Genomic DNA, 26117 nt, shown 5'->3' on the forward strand with positions numbered 1-26117 from the left:
GTGGGGACCTTGAATTTCAACTTTATTAACCCTCAGGCTTTATATCCTTGGTGACCAAATTCTTCCTCAGCACTGTAGGGCACAGGGACATTATTCTACTAAATTAAAGAAAGGCCGGGTTGTGGTGTGCTCCCAGAGACCAGCCCATCCCCACCGCCCTTGTTCCTATTCACTGGGGAGGAGGAAAGGGCAAGGACGCTGGTGAAAGGTTTGGAGTGTAGATCCCATGAGGAGCGCCTGAGGGAGCTGGGGGTGTTCAGCCTGGAGAAAAGGAGTTATCGGGGGTGATCTTATCGCTCTCTACAGCTGCCTGGAAGGAGGGTGTAGCCAGGTGGGGAATGGCTTCTTCTCCCAGGGAACCAGCGACGGAACAAAAGGACACAGCCTCAGGCCGTGCCAGGTGAGGTTCAGGACATCAGGAAGAATTTCTTCACATGAAGAATGTTTAGACATTTGAGTGAGCTGCATAGGGAGGTGGCGGCCTCACCATTCCTGGCGGTATTTAAGGAATGCCCGGACGCGGCACTCAGTGCCATGGTCTGCTTGACATGGCGGTGTTGGATCGCAGACTGGACGTGATGATCGCAGAGATCTCTTTAAGTCATTTCCAACCAAACCGACCCTGTGATTTCGTAACTCTGCTCACCTTTCCCGGCTGCCGAGGCAGGAGCGGCGGGGCCGGGCCCGGCAGGGCAGGCGGGAGGCGGCCGGGCCGGGAGGGCGGTGCCGGCGGCGGCGGGAGCTGCTGAGGGCGGGACGGAGCTCGGCGCTCCCTCAGGTGAGGGCCGGGGGTCGCGGGCCTTGGCCCGGGGGAGCGGAGGTGCCCGCGGGAGGTGCCCGGTGTGTCCCGGGGCAGCGCCCGCGCCAGGGTCACCCCTGGGGCCCCACGGGGGTCTCGGGTCGCTGCGGCGGCACCCGGAACCTTTCCCTGCGGAATGGCTCCTGCCCTCGGGGGAAGGCGCTGCCACTTTCCCTCTTAGATGTAAACAGAAATTAATGTATTCATTTATTTTTGTATGTTTATCCTAATTTATTCCATATTTTTGTATCTTTATATTTGTTGACTTTATAGCGCCCAAAGGAGATGGAGGAAGGCTATCAAGCCTTGATCAGTGCAAATTAAACCGACTGCAGACGCTTATGCAGGGATGATGAAGGGCTGTGATGAAAGCAAATGAGCCTAAAGATTGCTCAGGTGTTTGAAGTCTGTTTCCCTATTTTACAGGTTTGGGCTTAATCATGTCGCACTAGGAAAGATAAAGAAACTTTCAGCAAATAACAAACTGCTGGTATTTAATACGGAATTATCAGGGTATAGCTTCTTGCCAGCTCGCTTTCAGCCCAGCACAGCTTTGCCGGTACCTAATGTTTATGTAAATCGTAGGCAACGTGTGGTGGTGACTCTGCTTACACCCACGGGTGCCCTCCTCTTAGAAACTCCCAGGACAAAGGTCACAGCCTGCACTTCCAGACTTCCCTGTGCCAGCGGCAGCTGTGGGCACACTCGTGCAGTGCACGGGCACTTGCTGGGCTTAATGCTTTACCTGAGACACAACATTGCAGATGACGAGTCTCAGTTCTTGGTGGACACGATCCCTTGCCCCGGCAGCAAAGGCAGGAGAATCAGAGCAGGCCTAGTAAATAAGCTGAGTGCAGTAAATGTCAGGTACGGAAACATTGCTCTTACTTGATGAAAAGGTAAAGAAAAAATTCCTGCTTTAATGAAGTTACTTTGTAGTTTTAAAGGGTTTTACTTCCTTCACTTAAAGAAGTCTGTACTAATTTTGAATCAGCATTTAATGGAAGTGAGTGCTGGTCAATGAATAACTTTTAAGTGGAGCAATAAAATGAACTGGTTTTATTTCTCTGGCTCAGGAAGTTATTTTAGAAGGAGAGAATACATCTGAGAAACAAGATGTCTCATGCTGGGAGTCGATACCAAGATAAGCAACACCGGCACCATGAGAACCATAGATTTGACAGATACAAGGAAGACAGAAGAGCAAGAAAACCATACCCACACAATGCAAGGTGCGTCTTTTTTTCTCAGAGAAATAGATCACAGCAGGTCTATAATGTCTGCCTTCTCTTTGCTTCTAAATAGGCTTAATTTACAATAGTAAAGAAAGCTGTGAAAGCATGAGCATACTGCACTTAGAAGGGAGCTATTTTACACTTAGAAATTTAACCTTTTTTCTTTGTTTTGAGCTGGAGACAGGACAGAAAGGCTGTGTAACACAGGCAGAGATGTGAATTTCCTGGGATGATCTCAATCAGGTTGGGTGACAAGTAGGTGAAATGTGGCTGAGTGTCTTTGTATAGTTCCTGGAGACACTGGTCAGCAGGTGACAGCAAGCTGTGGCTTGCCAAATATGCATTGTTTAAATAAGAATGTTACATGACTGAGACCAGCACAGGGACTTCGTGAACTCTCAAGTTGCTGTGAACATGTTCCTGTTAATCTGAAATAAAATTACTTTCAGTAGTCACTGTCAATAGATGAGTGCTTGTTGAAGTGTCTAAGGCTGTTGGCAGCACTTGAGAGTGGGTCAGCCCCTACCAGCACAATGAGCAGATCAACTAATGAGTTTCCAGTGCCAAATAAACTCTTAGGCTGTTGCACTTCTCCTTCCAGCCTGGCCTGGCTGCAGCACGCTAGACGTGAGCTTAGGCTGTTTTCCTTTTAGGTCATGCCAGTGCGTGGCTGCACTTTGGGAGAGAGGTCTGTAGATCCAAACACCACTGGCAAATTGGCCGTGGCAGCAGAGTGTTCATCTCTGCCATTTAGTCTCTGGGGACAGGATTGTAGGAGAATTTCAGAATAAGGGCAAACAGGGAGAGGAGATAAATATAATGGAGATTATTGAAAAGCTGAAATACTGAAGTACTCCCTGATAATATGCATTTTAGTAAGGAAAACAGGATGACAATAAAAGGAGCAGAGGAGAGCACTGTGTGGACTACAAGTAATACTTATGGATAAGTATAAAACACTTGGATAGCACTAAAACTATTGCATCGTGAATGTAGCTAATGAATTTTCTTTCCTGTCTCTCTTAAATTATGAAAATTGGAGAGAAATGGGAAAAATGACCAGCCTAAGAATCATCCTCAGAAGCTGAATGCCTGGCCTTAGCAAAAGCAGATATTGGCAAGCAGTATAGTTAAATTATCTTGAACATATTAGAAATGAGAGCAGCTAATGCCAGTAACACATTAATAGCACAATGGAGAGAAAAAGAAAAAACAAAAGAGCTGGAGGTTTGATGGGGGCTTTTTTTCCCTTTCATGTGTAGCATAATATAAGCAATGTGTGAGAGGCTAGCAATAAATTAAACCACCACTTTTTAATAAAGCACTTCTCTGGATTTCTTGGTTTTGCTGTTAGTTTTATGTGTTTGGACTTGTACATCGAAAATTGATGGATGGACTGTAAAGGTTCACAGACATCCCTGTATCCACCAGGGATTAGAGGAAGGGAAGCTGCAGTTGCAAATCTGTAACAGCCGTGAAGATAATTCTTAGAGTCAAGTCAAGCATCTGGGGGCCATCAGACCCCACTAAAACTGATTGAAAAACTTTTCTGTCAGTTGTTTTGAAGGAGTTTGGCTTAACCCAACAGCATTTCCTCTGCTTGGTTCTCATGGAGTTCTCATGGGTTTTGGTGAAAACTTTGGCCGATCGATCAGAAGACCAGCAGACCCTGTAATGAAATACATGGGAAGAATTTCGTGGAAGCTGTACTTTGGGTGCCTAATACTTTCATCCCTGATGAACTAGACTTTCTAGCCAGAGTATTTCCCTTTCCAAATGCATTTCTGTCTGAAACTCCTACAGCAACCTTCCTCCCAGTGCTGAGGAGAATTACCTAGAATGATAAAATCCTCAAGAAAAACAGCAGCAAAGGTGGCCAGAACAGGGCATAGTGAGAAAAAAAGGCATCTAAAAAAAAGGATTTCTTTTCCCCCTACATGTGCTTTGCTGTTGAACATTGAGGCAGGAGGGGGGGGTTGGTTTGATTTTTTGTCTTGTTTTGTTTTCTGGCAAGTAACAGGAAACAATAGAGAGAAGCAGCTGCATCAGAAGTACCAAAGGGATTGCTTTCAAGTTACTGGAAGTCTTATAAATCACACAGCTTATTTAATTTATGTGACACAGCTGCACAGGATGCTTTGGTAGTTGCACAAGACACAGGACAGAGGTCAGAAAAATCAGAAATGTTTCAGCCAAATAGAGCTGTTGGCAGCTAAACACGGAGACGTTAGCATTGGTCTTGTTATTGAATGCCTTAATTAAAATGTAAGAACTACAAAGAACATGATTTAATGTGGATGAACGAGATAATATTGGGTCTGGAATTGGATGAAGATAAACCTTAGTGAAGTGCAGTGATACTAGGAAACAAAACTACAGTTGAAAATGCTGATCTGTGGATAAGAAATTCAAGATAAAAAGAAATACAAAGAAGACTTCTAAAAATAATAATGCTGAATGAGACTTAAAATACCCTTTAATAACAAACTCATCCAGCTGTGTACCTTGAAAAAGGCAAGCTCTAATTCTTCTTCAAATGAGGGAGAAAATTCCTGTTAGACCACACAAATTTGCAGCCAATGTTTCTTTTGAGTGTTAGCTCACTTTAAAGGGAAAATTGCACTTTTCCTATAAAATAACCTAAATCTCACCAACTTTAAAAATGGAGCTTATGTCATTGCAGAAAACTAGACCATTGTATCAATGAAGAGACTAACTGGAGACAGGAGAAATGGATCTTTTTGGGGAGGAGGGTTGATCTTAGATTCTTCTTCAATTATCTTCAAGGACCTCAAAAATTTGAATAGGCTGTTTTTTCCCTGTTTATCTGTTTATTTTAATAGCTTTTATTCTTTTAAAACACATCTTTGTGAGAGACGCTAGTTGGAAGTACAAACACCCATTAAATAGTTGTGCTACTTTGCACATTTATTATGCCAAAATCTCTCTCATTTCTATTATCTGGCCTGCTATGGAGTAGCTAAATTGTTTGGGTTTTTTGTGAAAAAGTTGTTATTTCCTCCTTCTACCTTTTGCCAGTAAGCTAAACAGTTCAGCCAGCCTACCCAGTGAGTACACTGTTTTCCAAAATAAGGACCATTGAATGCAAATATCCTTGTGAACATGGATTTATGCAAGTTTTTGGGATATTTGCTTTCAAAACAGGCAAGCAAAAAAAGGTCAGATGCCTGTGAAGCAAACTAGTTGCTTCCACTGGGAGGAGCATCTGATAATTTCTCATGTTCTAATGTTCAGGAGGACATTAGAACATTCCTTTCTCATGTTGAGGAGAGACTATGACCTAATGTATAACCCTCAGTTGTTTACTCCATTGTAGAGACATCCGAGGTGGCCAGCACTCAAGGACTTCTCCTGTTTGCTCAGACCCTTACTCTAAAACATCAGGAGCAGCACACGAGTATTTTGGCCCACCACCAGAGTTTTATCCTCCCAAGGAAAGCTTCTCAATGAAGTGTTCAAAGGTATGCACAACAAGAGGTATGTGAGACTCTTATTGCCTGCCATCCACCCCTCTCCTTCCAAGGACTTCTCTTGGATTTGGTTTCTGTGTTTAGAAGCACACCAAAGTAGAGCTAGAGGAATATTATAATAAAAGAAAACAAATGGGGAAAAAAACCTACCAAAAAAAAAAGGCCACAAGGACTGAGAGAGTTAATGAATGGTGTAACTGAGGTTATGCCATTTTAGACACCTAAAGGCAATATTTATACAGATATTTAGATACTTGAAAATACATCTCTGGGATATGCATCCAGAGCACCAGGGTAAGTCATGTGTGTAATCAGCCAGTCTGTGCAACAAGAGTTCGCCTTTGGGATTTAGGAATAAAATAGACATTTACATCTGTGAGCAGTTTAGAGATGGCTCTTGAAGGTTTGATGATAGTTTGTTTCCCAATCATTCTTCTCACACTTTTTATCAATTCTGGATTTACTCTTTATAAAGCATCATTGCGGGAAACAAAATTTATTTCTGGACATGAATCCAATTAAACAGTTTTGGAGCAATAACTTGGGTTTTTCTTAGGAAGAAAGCAACTGCAACAAGGACAGAAATGAGCCTTAATGTGGGAGGAAATCAGCCTTAGTAAACTCATTCTTGTAAACTGAAAAAAAAGAAGTTGTTAAAATATTCATTACCCTTGAAAGTTTTCCCTCTTTCAGGGCACTGATCATTCTCACCTTGTCTGTAGGAAAGCTCCACTGCAGTCTGAGTTGAATTTGCAGCTAGGTGCAAAATCTTTGCCTGATGTGTATAAATAGACTTTCAGTGTCCTCCAGTAGAGAGAAAAGTGAAGAGATTAGCTGTTGGAAGTAAATTAAAGCACATAATGTTAGATTATTTCTTCACTCCATGTAGGAAACTTAAGTAGCACAATCAATTTAGTATTTCTCTGTATGTGGATCTGTGAATAATTTTAAGAGTGAGATGAACTATTTTGTCTTAAAAATAGGTTATGTGTATTAGTATGCAGTTTGGTTTTCATTTTCAGATGTAACTGCAAACATTAGTAAAGGTTTAATGACATGGAGCCATACTGATATTTTATCTATTATTAAATTGTATCATCAGTTTCTTCTTTAAACAAACTGAATTATTTTAACTTGTCTGAAAAGCTGCATAAAACTCCATGCCCTGTTTTATCAGAGCTTTAGAAAAATGGAGTGGCAAGTTAGTTTTAGTTTCCAGTTTCACTGATTGCTTGGACTTATGGATAGCTTAATATCAATATCTGGGGTGTTTTCCCCCTGCATTTGCTTTTCATTATTTCAGTGCATTAAACATAATTAAGATTTTTTTAAACGTCCTAGTTTTGGATACATCAGTTGACAATGATGATTTTACTCCCACCCCTCCCCCAGGTATTGCTCAGTGTTTTCCAAAAATTTCATGTCTGAGCTTGCAGTGGAGGAGGGAAAAGAGATCATGCAGAAAATAAACTCTTTTATTAGCAACCTTATTTTAAAAAATAAAATGTATTGAAGGTTGATAAGATTATGAGAATGTTACTCTCCTGTTTAGTTTCTGGAAGTACCAAGATTTAGCAGACTTTACTAGAATTGTTTTGCAGAATTCTGTATTCCCTGCAGTTATGGTAGATGCTGTAAATGAACAACATGGATTGTTTACTAAGAAGTCAGTGCTTTGGAGCTGCAACACTATAGAGCATGAAATGTTCCTGTAAATACTTATTAACCATCTCCTTCTTTTCCCAGTGATTTTTCAGCACTCTGGTGAAATTTCCCCTTCCCAATCACCATCATTCTAATATAAACTAGACTTAAACAAGGCTGGGAAATGAAGTGATGAAGCACAATCTTTCCCAAAGCAACAACTGAAATGTGAACCTCAGTTTTTGACTGTCCACAAAGTAGTTGAGCTTTGGGGCTTTTATCTTTTGCCTGGCAGACAAACACCTAGGTTATGTTCTTTATGCATTTTGAGCAGTTCAGCAAACTGCTAAAGCAGTTTGGCAAACTAGAGAGGAATTCTATACAACCAGAGCTATGGCTTCACCCAGATAGTTCCCCCTTCATCCATGTTTTTACCAGCTATATCCCAAAAAACTCAAGCTGAATTTGAGAAATAAGCAGCTGGATTTTTTAGGGATCCTTTAAACAGCTTAGGACCTTAGGATGCTTTAGAACCTCATTCTCCTGTCTTTGTTATTACCCCAGTCCCTTCCTATTCCCTGTCCCCTTTTTTTCTCCCCACAACCACATTAGGACAATAAACCCAAATATAGTGGAAGAAATAACTGATACTGACCCCTTTTGCTGGTAGGAACATTTGATACCATCTAAGAAACTTCAAAACAATCTGCTCTTTTTTAATCCTTCCATCTTGAAAACAGAAGGAGAAAAAAGTCTGTTAAAATATTTTATGAGGGATTCAAAGCCATTCGAGTGGGATCACAGGGACAGCAGTGCTGGATCATACGAGGCACTTCATCACTCTTCCCCCCAAGAAATGGACTAAAGTACAAATTTAGGAGGACCCTCAAAGTTTGGACCAGTAGAGAGTAAGCTGTCTTCTGGAATAGACTCCAGACTTTGGACTGGTGGAATTTCCTGAATTGGAAGACTGCACTCACATCTGTTGTGTTTAATACCTCTTTACAGGCCTATGAAATTGGTTTAATTCTCTGCTGAATCGCTTTTTTAAATGTTTGACCTTCACATTACCTTAAGATAAGGAGTTCCAGAGTTTCACTTGAAGTACTACTGTTTCATTCCTTAGAATGTTTAAAAGAAGTTGTTTCTGATTCTGATGGTATTCTAAATATGTAGTGATAATCTCATATATTCAGCTTCTCTATGAGATTTATGGTTTTAGAATGAAATCTTCCCTTTTTCCCTGTGCCCCTTCTTCACAGATTGAACAATAGCCAGCTTTGGTCAGTTTTCCAGTCTTATACCTTTTCCAGGTCTACCACACCTTTTTGAGATAGGCTGACCAGAAATGCAGTAAAAATTCCCTATAAATTCCAGAAAGAATCAGACATCTGCCTAAAGGCTCTGGTTCTGTAATCCTATTCTAATGCTTCCTACCTTATGTGTGGTGTTTGACTACCAGTGAACACTGAGCTGATGTTTTCAAAGAAAGCTGCCTGAAATGGAAATGTTTTGCTTAGAACCCATCTGTGTGCTCTGTCCACAGGGGCATTGGTTGTTTGTGGGTATTTCTGTACAACCATGAGGTGGAGGTTGCTTATTAAACACTGATTTCATTAATTGCTCATTCAAAGGGCTCTTAACAGCCTACCAATTTTACTGTTGGCAAACATGAAGAAATTTTTATGATTATTTTTATTAAAGCAGACTTCACCATCTCAGTTTTCAATCTTTTCAGTTCATTAGTCTGTGCATCCACCATAGTATTTTGGTATGTAGTTTTGAGCTGGACATGCTTGGAACTTCCCCTTATAGGTCTTTGGGCCATATTGCAGAGCAGACCCAGGGTGCACAAACTGTATTTTCTTTGGATAGGACTAAATGAAAGGGTGAGCTGTAACTACTAGCAGGCACTCTGCCCTTTGGAACAAACTAGAGCCGAAATGAAATACTTCTCTCTCCCCAGAAAATGCCTGTCCTGTAGTCCCTGTGTCTTCAACAAGATTTGCAACTCTGCAAATGCCCTCCCACTGCACTGCCAGCATGGGCACACTGGTGAGAGGCAGCACAAGCCAGAGATTGCTCCCTTAACTCTAGTTGCCTGAAAACTGGCTGCTTCCTTTTTATTATCCTTTAACCACTGTTAACCAGTGAAATGATTGTTTATCTCACAGGAGCTTGGGTCGTTTAAGCTTGTGTCATTTTTTCATATATCTGCTGATTCTTTTAAGTTACTTCCCTGTAAAACTCTTGACTATTCCCCACTATGCTGTCTTTATGTAGAGTTTCTATATATTGGGTGATTTTACATAGGAAAGCTACACTTGTGGGCCTGCAGGTTACAGATCAAAAGGCTGTGGAAACAGAAGTGTGCCACTTTCTGTTTCTGCAGTAGTGAAGCAGATTGAGGGGACAGCTTATAGACTTACCAAACTGCCTAGATGCACTGTATAATTTACGGGAATTTGAAATAAACTGTGATAAAGACAAACCTTTCATTAACTAAAGAACTGCTGCTTGCAATAGCCATTTCTTACTGCTTACACACAATATATTACATATGTCATTTAAAGCAGCACCTCTTGAAAACAGCAAGAGTTTTTTGACCTGGGGATGCTTAAGGCTGAAATTCTGTCAGAAGGAAGCACTCAATTTGCTTTTCACAGTGCAAGTAAAATTTATGTAGTTCTCTATTCTATATAGAAAACCTAAATTAGTAACCATTTTGCCTTTCAAATAACTCCCCTAGATATACTTAAAATATAACCAGATTCAGTGCTTTTGTTTAGCAGATGGAATGAAAAAAGTGTTCAAGGTTAGCTGCCTTCCTTCACCTCAGTGAAAGGAAAAGCTGAGTTGAACCCAGGAGTGAATTGCTGATAATAAATTGGTCTCAGATATTTGGTCACTTGACCTTCAAAACTTTTAATTTTCTTTTTATTATATTTATTATATTGATGTGAAAGAAGTGGAGCAAAGCAATTCTTGGATAATGCCTCCTGTAGTTTTTCTTAAATAGCGAACATAAAATTAAGTTTCTGCCATCTTTGGTCAGTATGTGACTCAGAAAATTACTTGTGCTTTTGCTTTCTATAGAATTGTACTGTGCTGGTCATGACTCCTGAGCAAATAACTTTTTTCTTTTTTTTTTCAACCCATTTGGCCTTTAAGGGAGACAACACTGAAAAGGTTACGAAACAGTTTGTGAGGGAGCAAGTATAATTGAATCCCTGTTCTTTGCTGCTATGAATACAGCTTTGCTCCTTGAATAGTGTTAGATTTCTTAAGCATATTGTAGGCACTTCCAAACAATCATGCCTTTAGCCTACATTCTAACATCCACAATTGTTAAAACCTTCAGACCAATTTCCTCTCAGAAAAAGACAGCATTATGGTTTGTAACAACATGAAAAGTCTCCAGTTTCAAGCATAGCCAGGAGGAAATATCAAACTGAATTTCTTTGGAGGAGGAAATAGAATTAGGGAGTAACAATGACTTTCTCCAGGATACATTCATGCACTAACAAGCCGGCATTAATTCAAATGTAAACATCTATAAGCTTTTGTTTTTACAAAACACAGTTTTTTTCCCCTAGAGCTATGCATGCTGGGAAATACTCATAGAGTAGAAAAAAATACTGAGATGAGAAGTTAGCCAAGACACAGGGTTCACACAAATAAAAACTCGCTTTGAGTTATGCCATTGTTCTCAGCCATAATGCTGCTGTTGTTTCTTGTGTTGTGTTGTGTTGTGATACTGTTCCTCCTGGAGTCAGACATGGGAGCAGGAGGGGGAAAACATTTTGTGGAGGACTCGTATCCCTTTCAGTGCTGTGGAGATGTTGGGGGAGAATAGTGGTCTCTGCAAGAGGCATTGGACTGAAGTAAAGAAATCTCCTTCAGGGATGCACATCCAAAAACACTGAAGGGTCATTAAATGTGCATAGTGCAGGTAACTCTGTGTGTGAAAACAAGCATTTGACAAGAACATTCAGCAGCACGTTGCATCTTTATGGCAGTGCAGGACACCTATACTCCTGTGGGAGCACCCAACAGGATTAGAAACTGTTGTGTTTTGTAGTCACCACCTTCACATTTTGCCCCCACAGTGTGCTGTGCTTAGTTCCTTTAAATTGTGCCCAAAGCTGCTGAACACTGTTCCTGTGGCAGTATTTCCATGTATTTCTGCCTGAGAAGGGAGCACTAAGGTCCCCTATAGTCTCATTGTAATTAGACAGCTTCCCCTTCTATCTTTTACAAAGTATATTTTAAATACAGCGTGACTAACAGGCTGAAGTTGCCATCAAGTTTTTTAATCTTGTAATTGTGAAGACAGATGATATTAATAGTGGGAATTGGATGGAGCTGTGCAGATTAAAATAATCCCAGTTATTCAAAATGCTTAATTAAAGCAACAGAGTAACAAGATACAGCAGCAGAGCTGCAGGTAACCTTCCTTCCTGTTCTGATGTTAAAGTATTTCATTTGGAGCTCAGTCCTCTTTACTGTGAAATACAAACAGCCTTGAGCAATTGGCTCTATAAAAACACTCAGGAGAGCTACACTACTTGGAGATGCCAAATCCTACCTTCAGCAAACTGTTGCCTTGCCAACACTCGGGACTTCACTCTGCCCACATTTTCATATGAAATTATTTTCATCCACCTTTTGGCATTGTGCTAACATGTACACGGTTGTTTTTAGAGAAGGGAGAGCTGCAACTGAGAAGACTCACTAGAGTTGGCAGGGGAAGATGCTGGCAAAGTTGCTGTTAGGTGTGTGTTAGACTCCAGTCCATGCTTCCCATACTGGCAAATCTTAGTTAGGTTTGCTCGCTGCCATTACAGAAGAGTTACAGCGTCTTTCCTGTGAGAGAACCAGGTTTGTCTTCCCTACATCTGACCCAAATTATGGGAACAAAGGGAAACTCTTCTCTTTAAAAAGTGGCTCACAAAGCCAATTGATACGGCAGACAGACTATCTATTGAATGTAGCTCTATTTCTTGAGCAAGTGATCCTAGCTCTCTTAAAGGAGAAAAATCCACCCAAACAGGAATGTTGCTCACCAAGTGTGACAACGTACAATTAGTGAAGTGAATGAGAAGCTCGGGTTCACAGGTGCCTCCAACTTGACCCACCTTCAGCCAGGCTATGATTACTTAAAGAGCAATAACACCCCAATCTTTGTACTTTCTAAAGGTGGCTCAGTTTCAGTTCAAACAGAGGGAATGGCCATGGAAAGTTGGCTTACGGAACAAGAACGTTTCATTGTTTTCTGAACTCCTTTTAAAAAAACTCCTGCAAGCTGGTTTCAATACCAAGACACTTGTTTACTACTTGAAAGAACTATTGGTACATTAAGAAAAAAAGGGGAAAAAAGGCCATTTCCTGAAATGTAGAATGTGAGGTGACCATACAGAGACCTACCAGTGCTACAAATAGAATGCAGCCTTTTACAGTTGTTAAATTTAAGCAGTACTGTCAAATACTACAGTTTAATGCAAGATCTTTTGCTTCCCACCCTCTCCAAAATTAGGAAAGATGACTCATGCTCAATTAGCAGGAGAGAAATCAAGAACATTCTAGAAGTGATGCTTTAAAGAACTACTGGGTACAAGTAAACCATAGCTGTTGTTCCCAGGCAAGGGCTGGGTTGTATTGAAACTGTCTTACAGTGGTGAGAAAATATGGGGATAGAGGATGATGCAGTAATTCAAGTCCACCCTTTCCTGTGAAAATTGGACAGCACTTTTTAGAGGATGGGAAGTTATTAAGCAGAAAGAATAGAGCAGGTGGGATAGTTGTTCTTTAAGGGAAGAGGATACACAGAAAAAACAGGATAATACATTTGGATCTGAGCACTCTGTGAATGCAAGACTTCTCTGAGTCATTAAAACCAAGGCTGGTCATCCTTTGAGATTTCCTAACAGTGTGATTATCTTGACTAAAGAGACACAAATTATTAAAAGGTTATTATAAAGTTTTTTTTCTAGAGCACATAAATAATTTAATTTTCCCAGTTTTAAACTGTTTTTTCAGTGATTTCCAGTAAGATTAATATCTCAAATGAGCATAAGTGTGTTGGGCACATCCGTGCAATTTAAATGCATTTGGCTCTGAGTATGTGCATCCCTTGGGTCCTCTGAAAAGCCAAGATTTTGTTGGTGTTACATTGCCTAATTCTTGTGTTTTAGGGTTGGGTTGTTTTTTTCTGCCTTTGATTTTAGCATGACTAAGTGAGAGCTAAGTCCCACCACTGGCTGAAGAACACAGAGACCTGCAAAAATAGTAGTGGTATGGGGGCTTGGGGGGCATTTCTTTGTTTATTAAAAATCTGTGTATTGCCCTTATTCTGCTTTAGTGAAGCTGGTTGAATTCTTGTTACTGGTTTCAGTAAGATCTTGCTTTCGACATAAATGGAATAATGGTATTAAAAGAAAGGTATTAAAACATCTTTGCATCCAGATTTTATATTTTTGATCCCTTGCAACTGTTGTCTTCATTTCTTTTTCCTTGTTCAGTTCTCCTCCTCTGTTTTGGTTTCTCCCCATTTCTGTCACATTTTGTCCCCTTCCAAAAGCAGAGCCAAACCCTGCTTCACTTTGAAATTTTCTCCCTTTCTCCTTATCTTTTTCCTCCCGCTACTGACTCAGTTTAGCAGAGGGGTGACCGAAGCTACATTGAGCTGTGCCTTGAGTCTCTGGGGAATGCCAAAGCTGCACTGGCAAGAGATTTCTCCCTTTGGGATCCTTTTCAGGAGTGACTGCTGCTTTTGTAAGTTGCTATATATGTTCAAAATACTTGTCTTCTCCTTTTTGAGCGGTAAAAGAAAAAACATGAAGATTACCTCTGAAAAGCAGAAAGCTTTTACCCAAACAGGGGGTGGGGGGAAAGAAACAAAATGCAACTTGCAGTGAAAAAGGCTTGGAGAAAGATTTTTTGTGTGTGTTGTAGCTTCTAACTCATCTCTTCCCTTCTCCTGGAGCGACCCCTAATGGGATGTGACATGGGTGCCTCTGACCTGTGTGTCACCAGCCCTGCCACTGGGATCCAGGTGTCCAAGGGTGGCAGCCACACACCCCCAGGGCTGCCCTGGGTCCTGCTGGTCCCAGTGGTATGTGGTCTGCAAAGGAAGCCCAGGGAGAAGGCAAGCCAAAATGGAGAGTGGTAGACATAGAATATTCTGGAATTACCCAGTGATGTTCACTGAAGAGGAGGGAATGATACAAAAAGAGAGAGGAGGAGGAGTCCATGTGCATTCAGTGGAGGAAGAAGGTGACTTCTGTCCCAGATACAGTGGAGAGAGACACTTTGAAGGCCTTTTCCATTAGTATGGCCCTCATGGAATCAGGGGAGTTCAAATGAAAGAGCCAGAACTGTCTGTCCTGCAAATTCATTTATGGCAACTGCAGAAACAAAGGAACAAGCAAGAATTGACCATTCTGCTTTATGTACCCGTGTGTACACACACCATGACTCCCTCACCTGAACATCAGAGCTGCCCTGCCACAGTGCCTGGATGGAAATTCCTCTTTAGGGCTTCTGACACGAGACTTGAGTGCACATCTGAGTTGCTGGGTACCACACATTCAGCCACAGTGTGGTCTTATGAGGCAGGGCACGTGGGTTTAACAGCTCACCTCACCTGAGAAGTGGAGTTTCTGGTCCTTCTCTGGTCCTGGCTGTTACTGCCCTTGCTAAACTCATGCCAACACAATTGCTCATCAGATATGCTGTGAGTCACCTCAAGAGGCTAAAGTTGCAGAACAAAACCAAGAAAAGAATTATATAGTTTCCTGCTATTTTTAATTTATTTGAACAGCTCTTAGAAGGGCCTAATGTGGAGGTAAGGAAGAAAAGTAGTGACTGCCCAGCCAAGAGTGGGAGCTAAGTCAGCTGCCTGTGGGTCTGTACCCTTAACCAGCCCACGTGTCAGCTTTGCTGGATGGTCAAGCCCACATTTGACAGAAGATAAAACCATTGTTCAATGGGTTGATGCCATGGAAATATCCCAGCAAGGGAAAGAAAAAGTGAATAGTACATAAATATTATAAATTGGAAGGCTATATCATTGGTTATAGCAGGAAGCATACTCACAGTGAAAGACAACTGCAATCAAGCAAAATTAATAAGTAGGATACATTGAAATTACTATCCACTGCAGATTTAGATTTTATGGAACTAATGAAACAATTCTCTGGAAATCTCTGACAACACCCACTTCTAGGTTGCAGCCCTTCTCCTCACCTTCAGTGCTGAAAAGCAGTGCAGGAAAGAGGCATAGGAAAGGAAATAGCAATCCAGGAGCCCTGACAGGACTCCTGTAACTTATTCAGTGAGGAGAGGGTTAGTTCCTAAAGCCACAGTATCGACGGTACTGATTTTAATACAAATACAAATGTGCTGATTTTAATACTAATAAGTAACATTTTAGGTAAATCCAAAGATGTTGAACCTGAGAAAGGAAAAAAATAACTAAACCAATAGAATTCTGAGCTGTTCAGACTTTTGGTTATTTTACACTTAAATCTTGCAATGCATTCAGTGTTGCATGGGATTAGGGAATTACTGTAGAGATAAGCAACTTCCCTGCAGGAAGACCTTTTGATTTCTGCAGATATAACTCCAAAATGACATGGCTAACTGGCCTGTGAAAGCAGAAATGGCAGGGCAGACTCAGAAGCATGGCTAGTAACTCAATCCTTTCCACCAGCAGCACACTGCTTGACACAGATCACTGCTAGGATGTGTCACCATACCTTGGCAGAGCTAAGATTCAAAACTTACCTGTCCTTTTATTCCTTGCTTCTCAAATCTGTCTCTATCCTGTTATACTTTATACTCTGTCTCTTTGTCTCTCTGTCTCTCTGTCTCTCTCTCTCTCTCTCTCTCTCTCTATATATATATATATATATACATATACTCTGTATACTCTCTATACCCTATCCTGTTATATAGATGTAGGATTTTGTATGAGCTTGTAACTATCACAGATTAGGGTTGCAACCCTAAAAGCCTTACAGGGTTGGAACATACTGTAAGGCTTAATATTTCCATCAAAGCCCTGGTGATTATACAACGTCTTAGGCATTTCCACTAATTGTCTGCTACGTTTATAAACCCAGCTGGCTGTTATCATAGACCTGTAATTCATTCTACATACTGCTTATCATTTTAAAATTGTCTTTAATACAGGAGGCTTTGTTCTTGCACTTTCTTTTAAAAAAATCCAAGTTAATCCAGATGATACAAGTGATTGGTGAAGCAGCTGCTGCTGAACCTCTCTCCATTGTTTAGTCACTCTAATCAATTCTACAGCAGGCATGTGTCACAACTGTGCGGGTACATACAAAACCTGTCCAACCTGAAAGCCCTGTCTAAGGAAATTTTTCAGGAATGCCTTTAAAGCATCTACTGCTGTGGTTAAAAATACAGTAGACCTGCACTTACCACATTTGTCATCCCGTTATCAGTCAGCTGAGCAAAGTTAAGGGGTGGCATACAGAATGTGTGTGAACATAGAAAGTTTTGGAGCAGCATCACTGAGGATTGGAGTCAGTTATAAATGTGGGGAGGTTAGCAGCAGGCAGTGACTACTTTGAGAACAGAAAATTGCCTTTTCCAAAGCTCAGCAAGGTGAGGTGGAGGAAAAGTTGATGCTTGGCAGGTCAGGGGGCCTCAGTACACACAGATGAAAAGGAAATTCTGAAGTCAGCAGCTGACTGATCATGAGTTCCCAACTACCAAGTAGCCAAACATACTTAAAATTTATGTTTCCCTTAATCAAATGGTCTTTCCTCCATGTAGACTTGTAAGAACTGTTTCCTGCTGGAACATCTATGAAATCAATAGTCAGCCTTTAGAAAGGGAAGTGCCCTCCTGCATCCAACACTGTCACACTGTCTAAGGGCCCTCAGGATCTAAGCTGACTCCCTGTATTTGGAAGGTGTAATGTACAACTCAACTGAGCAGACAAAAAAAAAAAAATCCCACCTGATTGAGTTCCAATTAATGTTCTGCACAGCTACTACTCTTTCAAAATACTATGAACAGTCCTAGTAAAGTGATGACTCCTTACCTATTAAAAATTATGAGTCTTTTGGCTGCATTATTTGAATTTGGTACAAGAAGTTCCAAATCCTAACTCCTGGGTCAAAAGTTAAATTTCTCTCTACGTTTAGCTCCACAAATACATCCTTTAAAATACTTGAAGCCTCCTGATGAGACTTGGTAACCAGCACAGATATTGCCCTGCTTCACAGAAATGGTTGTGCAGAAGGGTCAAAGAAAAGGCATGCTGCCATGCAGAAATCAGCATCACCTCTGAAGAACACGTACACAGAACTGCTCACTTGGTTCCTCTTGAACAAGGGGAGAATTTTTGTCTGCTCTAACTAACACCACCTTCCTGTGCAGAGCAAGTAGCAGCAGGAAAGGACTCACTACCTTAGCCCTTTGTGGGGGGAGTAAGAAGGGGCAGAATGGGAATATCTGATAATCCTTCATTGTGGCTGTCACTGGCTTTTTTTGGTTAGAAGCATCTGGCAACACAAGAGAGGAATTTGTTTATTTCCCTTGTGTTCCTGCTTCAGCCCTTCCTTTTCAAGCCCATACAGCCTTGACAACAACTGAGCCATTGCTCAAGAGGGAAATGCCATATGGATCAGCACTAGTAGCATAAAATGAAAGTCTGTGCGCAAACCACAGATTCTGCTCCACTTTAAAGACAAATATAGGACCACTGTGTCAAGCATCTTACATTCTTGGCTGTCAGACAGCAATGGAATAATAAGATTTACAATTCTGTAATTAACTTCAGAACTTTGGAGCAACACGCCTGACACGCTAAGGGTTTTCATTTCCCCAGTAGGCAACTCTAGCTGTGCTACGCTTCAACATCCGTCATGTTTGCTAATCTTAGTCTGACCCCTAGTGAGCTGTCACAGAATAATCAGATTTATCAAACATGAGGCAGCTTCCTGAGAGGCTGCTACCACAAAAATAAGTAATTTCTCCCCTTTTCAGTTCTGAGTTTTGTTCGTATTTTTTCCCTTAAAGATACTTGGTTACTATTACTAGTAGCCTAACATAAGAAAAAGTGAAGAGCCAACTCAGAAGTTGTAAGGCTTTCTTCTGAAGGTCAGGGTGTGAAAGAGTGCATATGACCTAGTATCAAATTCACTTAATTTATTTCTGCATACAAGGTGAGTTTTGCTTCCTTACCCTTACTCTCCTTTTTTGCCTTTTTTTTTTTTGTGCAATCAGAAACGCCTTCAGAGTTATGAGTGATTTTTGTCTCTTAAGGAGCTAGAGTGCAAGTTGCATCTGGTTAGATAGTAAGTTGAAATTAACAAATACCTTCACAGAAAAAAAAAGGTAAGTTCAGGTAGTAAATGTGTTTTGAAGGACTGAAGTAACGTGCATGATTTTTCAAGCTGTTAGAAGCTTCTAGGTTTTTGTCAGCATCAGCCTCAGCATTTTGTTCATACTGGATATTTCTTGCTCAGTGTGTTTATGCCAAGTAGTTACAGGCCAAAATATAATCACTGTGCGCTTGCCTTGGCAGTAACACAAGCTCTGTAAAATTTTTATGGATTTCTTTTCACTGCATGAAGATCCATCTATCAAGCACACTGACAAATTTAAAAAAATAATTTGCCCAGCCTCCAAAATGTACCCGTGAGAGTTCAGGCTTCTCTTTTTTTTTTTTTTTTCCAAGTACTTTTCTGTAGCTGTAGCCAAGAGGAATGTTTCAGTATTAGTACTCTCTGTCTATGGTTTTGGTGTACTTCTGTCACCCACAGCTTGCACAAGATGTGGTTTTGACACCTATTCCCATCGTTCTGCTCCTCCCAGGCATTTTGAAGTTCGTGGAAATCACAGTTAACCTCCTGGTGCTGATTTGCGTGGGCGCTTCCCAAGCATCCGTTGCAGGCTTCACGTCCCTCGGAGGCTTTGGATCCTTTAACCTGAATTCAGCCTACAGCCCCTTTGAGGGCACGGAGCTGCGGGAGGTGAGGGAGCTGGACATGCAGTTCACCCAGATGAGAGCCCCTTGCGTGTACGGCGGAGTGGCCTTCAGCTTGACAGCGGCCACGCTCACCCTCGTCTTCCTCGTTGTGGGGGCAAAACCCATCCATCAGCTCCGGATGGGGCTGCTGCTAGGCGAATGTGCCTTCAGCCTGCTGGCCGGCCTGGCGTACCTGGCGGCCGTGGGGCTGTACCTGCACTTTGTCAGGCAGGTGAACGCCACCGAGGTGTGCAGGAGGCGTGAGCGGCTCTACGCGCGCCGTGGCTACACCTCCATGAGCTGCGACGTGCAGGGCGGCGACGCGGCCGTCGGCCTCTTCGGGGTCGTGGCTTCCTGCCTGTACTTTGCCAGCTTTGTGCTCTGCGTCCTCGCTATCCGCACCGTCCGGGCCTTCTGGAGCCACGCGGCCAAGGCTCAGCACAGCCCTGAGGGCAGCCTTAGAGACAGAAGCGTCAGAAACCACCACGCTGTGCACAGGAACTCTGAAAGCTCCCACAACGTCCAGGCTCTCGCCACGTTAGTGTGAAATCAGCTCTGGGACTGTGCCAGAGAGCTGAGGCTTCAGCAAAGGATGGACACTCACAAACAGGCAGCCAGCCCACAGTTTATTTTCCTGCAAGGTGCTGAAGTGTGTATTGAATCACCAATTGCAACCATACTGCTACAACATGATGTAATAAAATCGACAATGAGTGACTGTTTTAACAAGGATTTCTGCACTGGTCTCTCACGCTGGACTCCTGCATTTAAAATGTGTTTCATTGTAATGTTTTCATCCTGCACAGAGCAAATCCAAACAGCAGTGGGCTTTTAAGAGGTTACAACTGCGATGCTGCCAAACTTGAGCTAACAACCACTTCTTTCCCTCTCCCATGACATAGGGAATTGAACACACAGCTAGAATGGGCAACTTTCAACAGATCGTGTGTCTGTTGTGTGTCCTGTTCCTTTATCCTACAGTGCTCACAAAGCAAAGAACACCCGAGTGCTTCTCTGAATCCTATCCGAAGTTACACTTGTAACCTTTTTTGCCTGGGCTAGTGAAGCGTTTTATCTTTGGAGTCACGGGGGTTTACTCATGCCGATCATGTGCTCCCTGAGGAATGCCGCTGGGGGAACTAGCTGCAATGTCAAAGGCAGCATTCAGGGTCCTTATCCAGTTTCCTACTAGGTTTTCCCATCTCACTGAGCAGAGATCAGAACATGAGAGGCATCACACTGGTCAGGTATCAGCTCAGTAAATATACCATTTGTTTCTGTAAGCACCTAAACGAGGTTTGGCTTGCTGACTCCACAGCCAGTAGTGGGCAGAGCCTGGATCAGGAACATGCTGCCTGTCCTGGGAATGCCGTAACAATGACAGAAAGTACATGTACCCTTCCAATATCTAAACAGGAAAAGCATGAGTGAACAGCGGTAATTGTATGCCCCAGGGTTGAGAAAATAAATTTAAGAGAACATCTTTCAAGAGTCCTTTGTTTGAGGCAGATGAAACAGATCACTGGTCCTCAAAGAGGAGGGAGTGGGAGAAAGAAAAGGCTGTTCTTCAAGTGCATGAGATCTGTCAGCTTGAGAGGAGGGAAAGCTCTGGCCGTTTTCATTCTTTTCAGTTTTGTCTGGCTCACACTCATTGCCCAGATGAGGCTTTTCTGAACCAAAGTAGAGCTTGTTCACTGCATACTTCATACATACACGTATGTATACACACACACACAGAGATCTCAAAGGATTATGTTTGAGGCCAAACAAGAAAGTGCTATGGTTCTGATTAGAAGAGATTACATGAGCCTTGACAATAAGTATCATTTATATAATTCCTTAAACATCTCTTTAACGCTTTGAACGCCAAAAAGCTGCAAAGCATTATTATACTTGTGGAGAGACAGGAATAGAGTTTTTCCAAACTGGCTATGACTCACAGTCATCACAGAGTCAGGAAATTAGGACTTTGATTTCTAGCTCTTTGCCAAAGCCCAGACCTTCTCTGGTATGCTGTAATCAGCTCCCAAGTCTGTTCCAGGGATGTCTGGCATGCAGCTAAAGCTGCAGCTGACCACTTGTTGGGCATCTCTGCCTGCACTCCTGTTCTGTGCTACCTCTACGTCTTGTAGAGTTTGAAAGCAGGCTTGGTTACACAATGACACAACGTTATTAACTTAAACAACACAAAAGCAGCACCTTGAAGTGACAAATTCAAAAGCTTAGGAAATGTTGCAGGTAAGAATGCACGAATTTAAATTGGTCCTTAAATACATGCACAATATGAATTTTAATCTCAGGGCTTCTTACTCTGTCCCATTCATTTTGGGATGCTTGCTTCCCATCACTGTGTAAAAGCAATAATCTTCTTGGAAGCATTGATTATTGATTTCTTTTTTTTTTTTTTTGCTTGTCTCTTTATTCCTTGTGTCTGTTGTAAAGGCCTCACTTGCTGCAAGGTATTTCAGTCCTTGGAATAGGGTGCAGAGCTCCACTGTGGACTGTTTCTGTGGTGTTCCTCCCTTGGACACCTGAGTCCCTCACAGTCCAAACATATTGGGTCCCTTTCCTGTTAGCAGGAGCAGCTTTAATGTGTTTTACATGGAGAGTCAAAAAGTAGGTGCTGAATTTGGTCAGTCCCAATCACATCCTCTCAGCTCCTCACCCAGTTGCTTCCCTGGGTGAAGGGACCCTCATCATCCCCTCTTGTTTCTAACTTCTACAGCCTCAAGTTTATTCCTTGTAACAAAACTAATTCTACTCTCTTTTAATCTGAAATGGTTTCCCCTTGCCCTGTCACTACAGGCTCTAGTAAAAAGTCTCTCTCCACATTTTTCAGCACTCTTTTATGTATTGAAAGACAAAAGGGTCTTCCCAGAGCCCTCTTTCCTTCAGGTTTAATAACTCCAACTCTCTCTGTCTGTCTTCACAGCCAGCCCTCTGATCATTGACCTGGCCCCTCTATGGACTCCCCCCAAAAGGGCCATGTCCCTTCTGTGCTGGTGACCCCCCAAGCTGGATGCAGCACTCTGGATGGGGTCTCACCAGAGCAGAGCCCAGCGACAGAATCCCCCCCTTCACCCTGCTGGCCATGCTGCTTTTGGTGCAGCCCGGGATATGATTTGCTTTCCAGGCTGCAAGAGCACACTGCCAGTTCAAATCCATTTTTTATGCACTATTTTTTATCCCTCCTGTCCTTCTCCACAGGGCTGCTCTTGATCCCTCCAGCACCCAGTCTGTACTGATCCTGGTGATTGTCCCAACCCAGGTGCAGGACCTTGCACTTGGCCTTGTTTGAACTTTGTGAGGTTCACTTTGGCCCACCCCTTTTAGGCCTGGAGACCCTGACAGGTGGCTGTGGATGGCATCCCTTCCCTCAAGTATTCCAGCTGTCATCAACAAACACACTGAGGTCCTGAAACACTGAAAGCAAAGGGACCCCAAAGAAAGCCACAACCCAGTGATTGAGTTTCCTGAAAGTTTTCTGCCTTGAATTTGTTTCCTTCCTTGATACCATGAAGAAAGATTGTTAAGAAATAATTATGAAGAGGTAATAAACAGTGGCATTTCCTCCATTCACCTTCACTGAAGGAAGTGGAGAGCAGAGGGGGAATTCCCAGAATTCTTGTCAGAGGGCTAAGGCAGGAAAGAAGCAGCTTTCTTACCTGTTGGGGTGAAGGAGAAGCCAAATGCCATCAGAACAATCCAAACCCCCTGCTTTCCAACTATAACACCATGCTTGATGTCTTCTAAAAGTCATGAAAGTCCCGACTGTGTGAGCTGGGAAGGTGTAATACAAGAGCAGAGGTTTTCTAGCAGACACATGTGACTAAGGCCACAACAGGCTGCTGTCCCCAGCTGCCATTGCAGGTGGTCCTTCTTCCAGGGCAGATTAGCCTTCCCACTTTCTGCTGGAGATGGCTGTGCCTGACCATTACCTCTGATCAGCGACTGCCAGTTAGTACGGGACAGTAATCCACATTTGGACCAGTAAATAAAGGCAGGGCAAATGGCTCCTGTCAGCCCTGCCATTCCTTTGAGCTTTCCCTGCTGCTTGCCCTGTGCACACGTGTGTCTGCATTGCCTTTGTGCAGCCTTCAAGGGCAGCACTGAAAACAAGCTCAGCAGTTTCTCTGGCACAGCCCCTGACAGCCTAATCCACCTGCAGCCAAAGGAATGCCCACAGCCATCACCCTCAGTCCCTTTTTGGTAAGGCTGCATCGAGCCTGCCCTCTGTGACCACCACAGTTCCTCACCTGCTGTGAAGGAAGCAGGGATAGCAAGGGCCAAACCTGCCCTTCTCCAAGAGGCTGGGGGTAAACAGCACAGCATCTCTCAACCTCAAAGCCTTGGGTACAGCACGAAGCCTTCTGGCACACCAAGCCTTTTCTGAACCTTCACAGGGAGGATTAAAATGGCCACTATCCCTAGAGACACAAGGAAATGGATGCAGGTTGCAGGGTGAACTGGAGCTGCCTGGCAGGAGAAAAGCCCCACTGCAAATGACACGTCACCAGAGAAGGGAACTGGGCTGAGCACCTCATTCATCTCAGAGTTACCTGTGAGACTCCTGGCCAGCCCCTTTGGATTTAAACCATCAATTTGCACCACTCTGCTTCAACGTGTGAGCAAACAGCTTTAGTCAGTCAGAGAGAAAAGCCTCCAGCTGAGCCCCCCAGCATTAGCTACCCACAGAGGGACCTCTCCCCACAGAAGATTCTCAGAGAAAAACAATCTGTCTAAAAAAAATGCCTCTCCGTGCCCTAATCTTGAGGAGAAAACAAAGGACATAAGATATTTATGCTGAGAAGGACAGAAATTAAAGGACAGATTAAAAAAAAGAAAGTAGAGAGGAGGAAGGAAGGGAGGGAATCCTTTCCCCTGATCCTGCATCCCAACACTGAGTAGACTGCCATGAAAATTCCATCATGCTGGGCTGTGCACCTTTGAGTACCCATTTTCCTAGATGTGTCCTTTATTCAAACAAATTGATAAAACTGTTTAGTCTGGGGTAAATCTTGTCCCAAAGAGAGCAAATCAACATCCAAGGACACAGGTCTCTTGTTTCAGTGTGAAAGGCAAAACTGGGGGGGTGGAGGACAATGAGGAGAGAGGATGTTTACTCTTCCAAATAAGCTTAATACAACCTTTACACTCCCAAATAATTCATTTATCTGGAATTGGAAATCTGGTGCTGCTGGAAGATCTGCATGTATTAGGGTATTGCCATCCTGCTGCAGAGCAGCTGTGAGGGGGAAAGACCTTTGTACCCATCCGCAGAAAGGAAATTTTCAGGTAACCAGAAAAAAGAAGCTCTCCTATTTTCTTAATGACAAAAGAAAATTAAAAGAAAACTTTCCCAGACTATAATAGATTTTATCCCAATTTAAGCTTTCTTCATGAGTCCTCCAGAGAAGAGTTTGAGTGTATCCAATGTCCATAAGCAACTAGGACACAAACAGGTTGTGCAACAGCAGAAACTGAATTCAAGGCTTAGCATTAAGAAAAGCTGGCATCTCAGTTTACATGGGAAACTGCTTTAAATTGGTGAGAATACATACAAGGATTAGAGCACTAAAGAACAGTTTGAATGGAATTTTTCTTTCATAATCCATGTATTTTACTCCTAGTGCAGACTTGGCTTCATTAAAGTTACTCTTCTGGTAGTTTTCCACCACAGCTTACATTCACCATAGAATTGAGCAAAGCTACAGATACACATCAGACCTTCAGTAACTCAGATCCCTCGATCCCACTTGAACTTGGACACCTCCTTTTCTTTTTCAAGACTCAGGTAAGTTACTGAAGGGCACCACTGAAGTGCAGTGTTTATGACAGCTGTGACATTCATCGTTATTCTTCTCCTTCAAATCATCCATCTCCCAGAAATGGTGGCGCTCAGGGTATTGCAGCAGCTTAACGCCAGCGCAGCATAAAAACTGTCACAGATGCTCAGCATCACCCGTCATAAATAAAACATGAGAACCCTGCAAGGTCCACCAGTTGTCAAGGGGTTTGATGTAATTGGTTCAGGCGTGTGACAGTGCAAAACAGGCAAGTCACAGGATGCCCTTCATTACTACAAATGGTCTATTGATTTCCAGGCATGCCTTTCACACACAGACCTGCACCTGCTACTGCGCTCCCCAAAACTCAGGCCCTGCTGAAGGGCTCAAGTCTGGGAAATGCCTGCATGTGTTTTACAGGTAATTCGTTTTTCAGAAGGATGTAGAAAGGCTCATGAGACAGATACACACAGGTGCAAACAGGGTGTTTTCCTTGCTTCAGAGTACAAGAGTAATTCCCCAACAAGGTGGCTCTATCACAGAATCATTGAGGTTGGGAAAGACTTCTAAGATCATCAAGTCCAGCTGTTAACCCAGCACTGCTGTGTTCACCACTAAACCATGTCCTCAAGTGCCCACAGCCTCATCTTTTGAAAACTTCCAGGGACAGTGATGCCACCACTTCCCTGGGCAGCCTGTTTCAATGCCCGAACACCCTTACGGTGAAGAAATTTTTCTAAACCTCCCTTGGTCCAACCTGAGAACATTACCTCTCATTTTGTTACTTAGGAGGAGAGGCTGACCCCCACCTGGCTACACCCTCCTTTCATGCAGTTGTAGAGAGTGGAAACAGCTCCTGAGCCTCCTTTTCTCCTAAACAACCTAAACAAAGAAGCTCCCTCAGCTGCTCCTCATCAGGTTTGTACTCCAGACTTTCACCAGCTCCACTGCCTTTCTCTGCACATGCTTCAGCACTTGTGCAACTTAAAGGGGATTCAGATTTTTAGACTTGTGAATCGGCTTTGATGGTGAAGATTAGGCAGTTTATTGGTCCAAGTATATAAGACATGCTGGGATCAAGATCTCACTGCATATCGTTTGCTAAGACTACCGGAGATCTTGCTAAGATCCTGTTTTGCCTGGCAATACTGC

The 26117-nt window shown here is 42.7% G+C and overlaps 1 protein-coding gene across 3 annotated transcripts; it reads left to right on the forward strand.

Annotated features, from left to right (window-relative positions):
• The first annotated feature begins 548 nt into the window (after positions 1-548).
• LOC102062050 (MARVEL domain-containing protein 3) lies at positions 549-21675 on the forward strand. 3 transcript variants are annotated; one of them, XM_074544922.1, is made up of 5 exons: positions 549-778; positions 1876-2031; positions 5372-5516; positions 13823-13943; positions 19026-21675. In XM_074544922.1, exons 2-5 carry the CDS (start codon positions 1916-1918, stop codon positions 19724-19726), a joined length of 1083 nt encoding a protein of 360 aa, XP_074401023.1. In that variant the 5' UTR covers positions 549-778; positions 1876-1915; the 3' UTR covers positions 19727-21675. The 3 variants fall into 3 exon arrangements, with proteins under 3 accessions (XP_074401023.1, XP_074401017.1, XP_074401029.1); XM_074544916.1 differs by lacking the exon at positions 549-778 and adding an exon at positions 993-1666; XM_074544928.1 differs by lacking the exons at positions 549-778; positions 13823-13943 and adding an exon at positions 999-1666 and having other exon boundaries at positions 5372-5532.
• The last annotated feature ends 4442 nt before the right edge of the window (positions 21676-26117 follow it).

The sequence above is a fragment of the Zonotrichia albicollis genome, chromosome 1 (assembly GCF_047830755.1).
Source record: "Zonotrichia albicollis isolate bZonAlb1 chromosome 1, bZonAlb1.hap1, whole genome shotgun sequence".
In the NCBI taxonomy this organism is placed as follows: Eukaryota; Metazoa; Chordata; class Aves; order Passeriformes; family Passerellidae; genus Zonotrichia; species Zonotrichia albicollis.

Bases quoted from the DNA above. Each gene is read 5' to 3' on its own strand.
- LOC102062050 (XM_074544922.1), top strand. From the start codon at position 1,916: ATGTCTCATGCTGGGAGTCGATACCAAGATAAGCAACACCGGCACCAT. The intron at 2,032-5,371 runs GTGCGTCTTTTT...ACTCCATTGTAG, and splicing joins CCATACCCACACAATGCAAG to AGACATCCGAGGTGGCCAGC. The intron at 5,517-13,822 runs GTATGCACAACA...CTACTGACTCAG, and splicing joins TCTCAATGAAGTGTTCAAAG to TTTAGCAGAGGGGTGACCGA.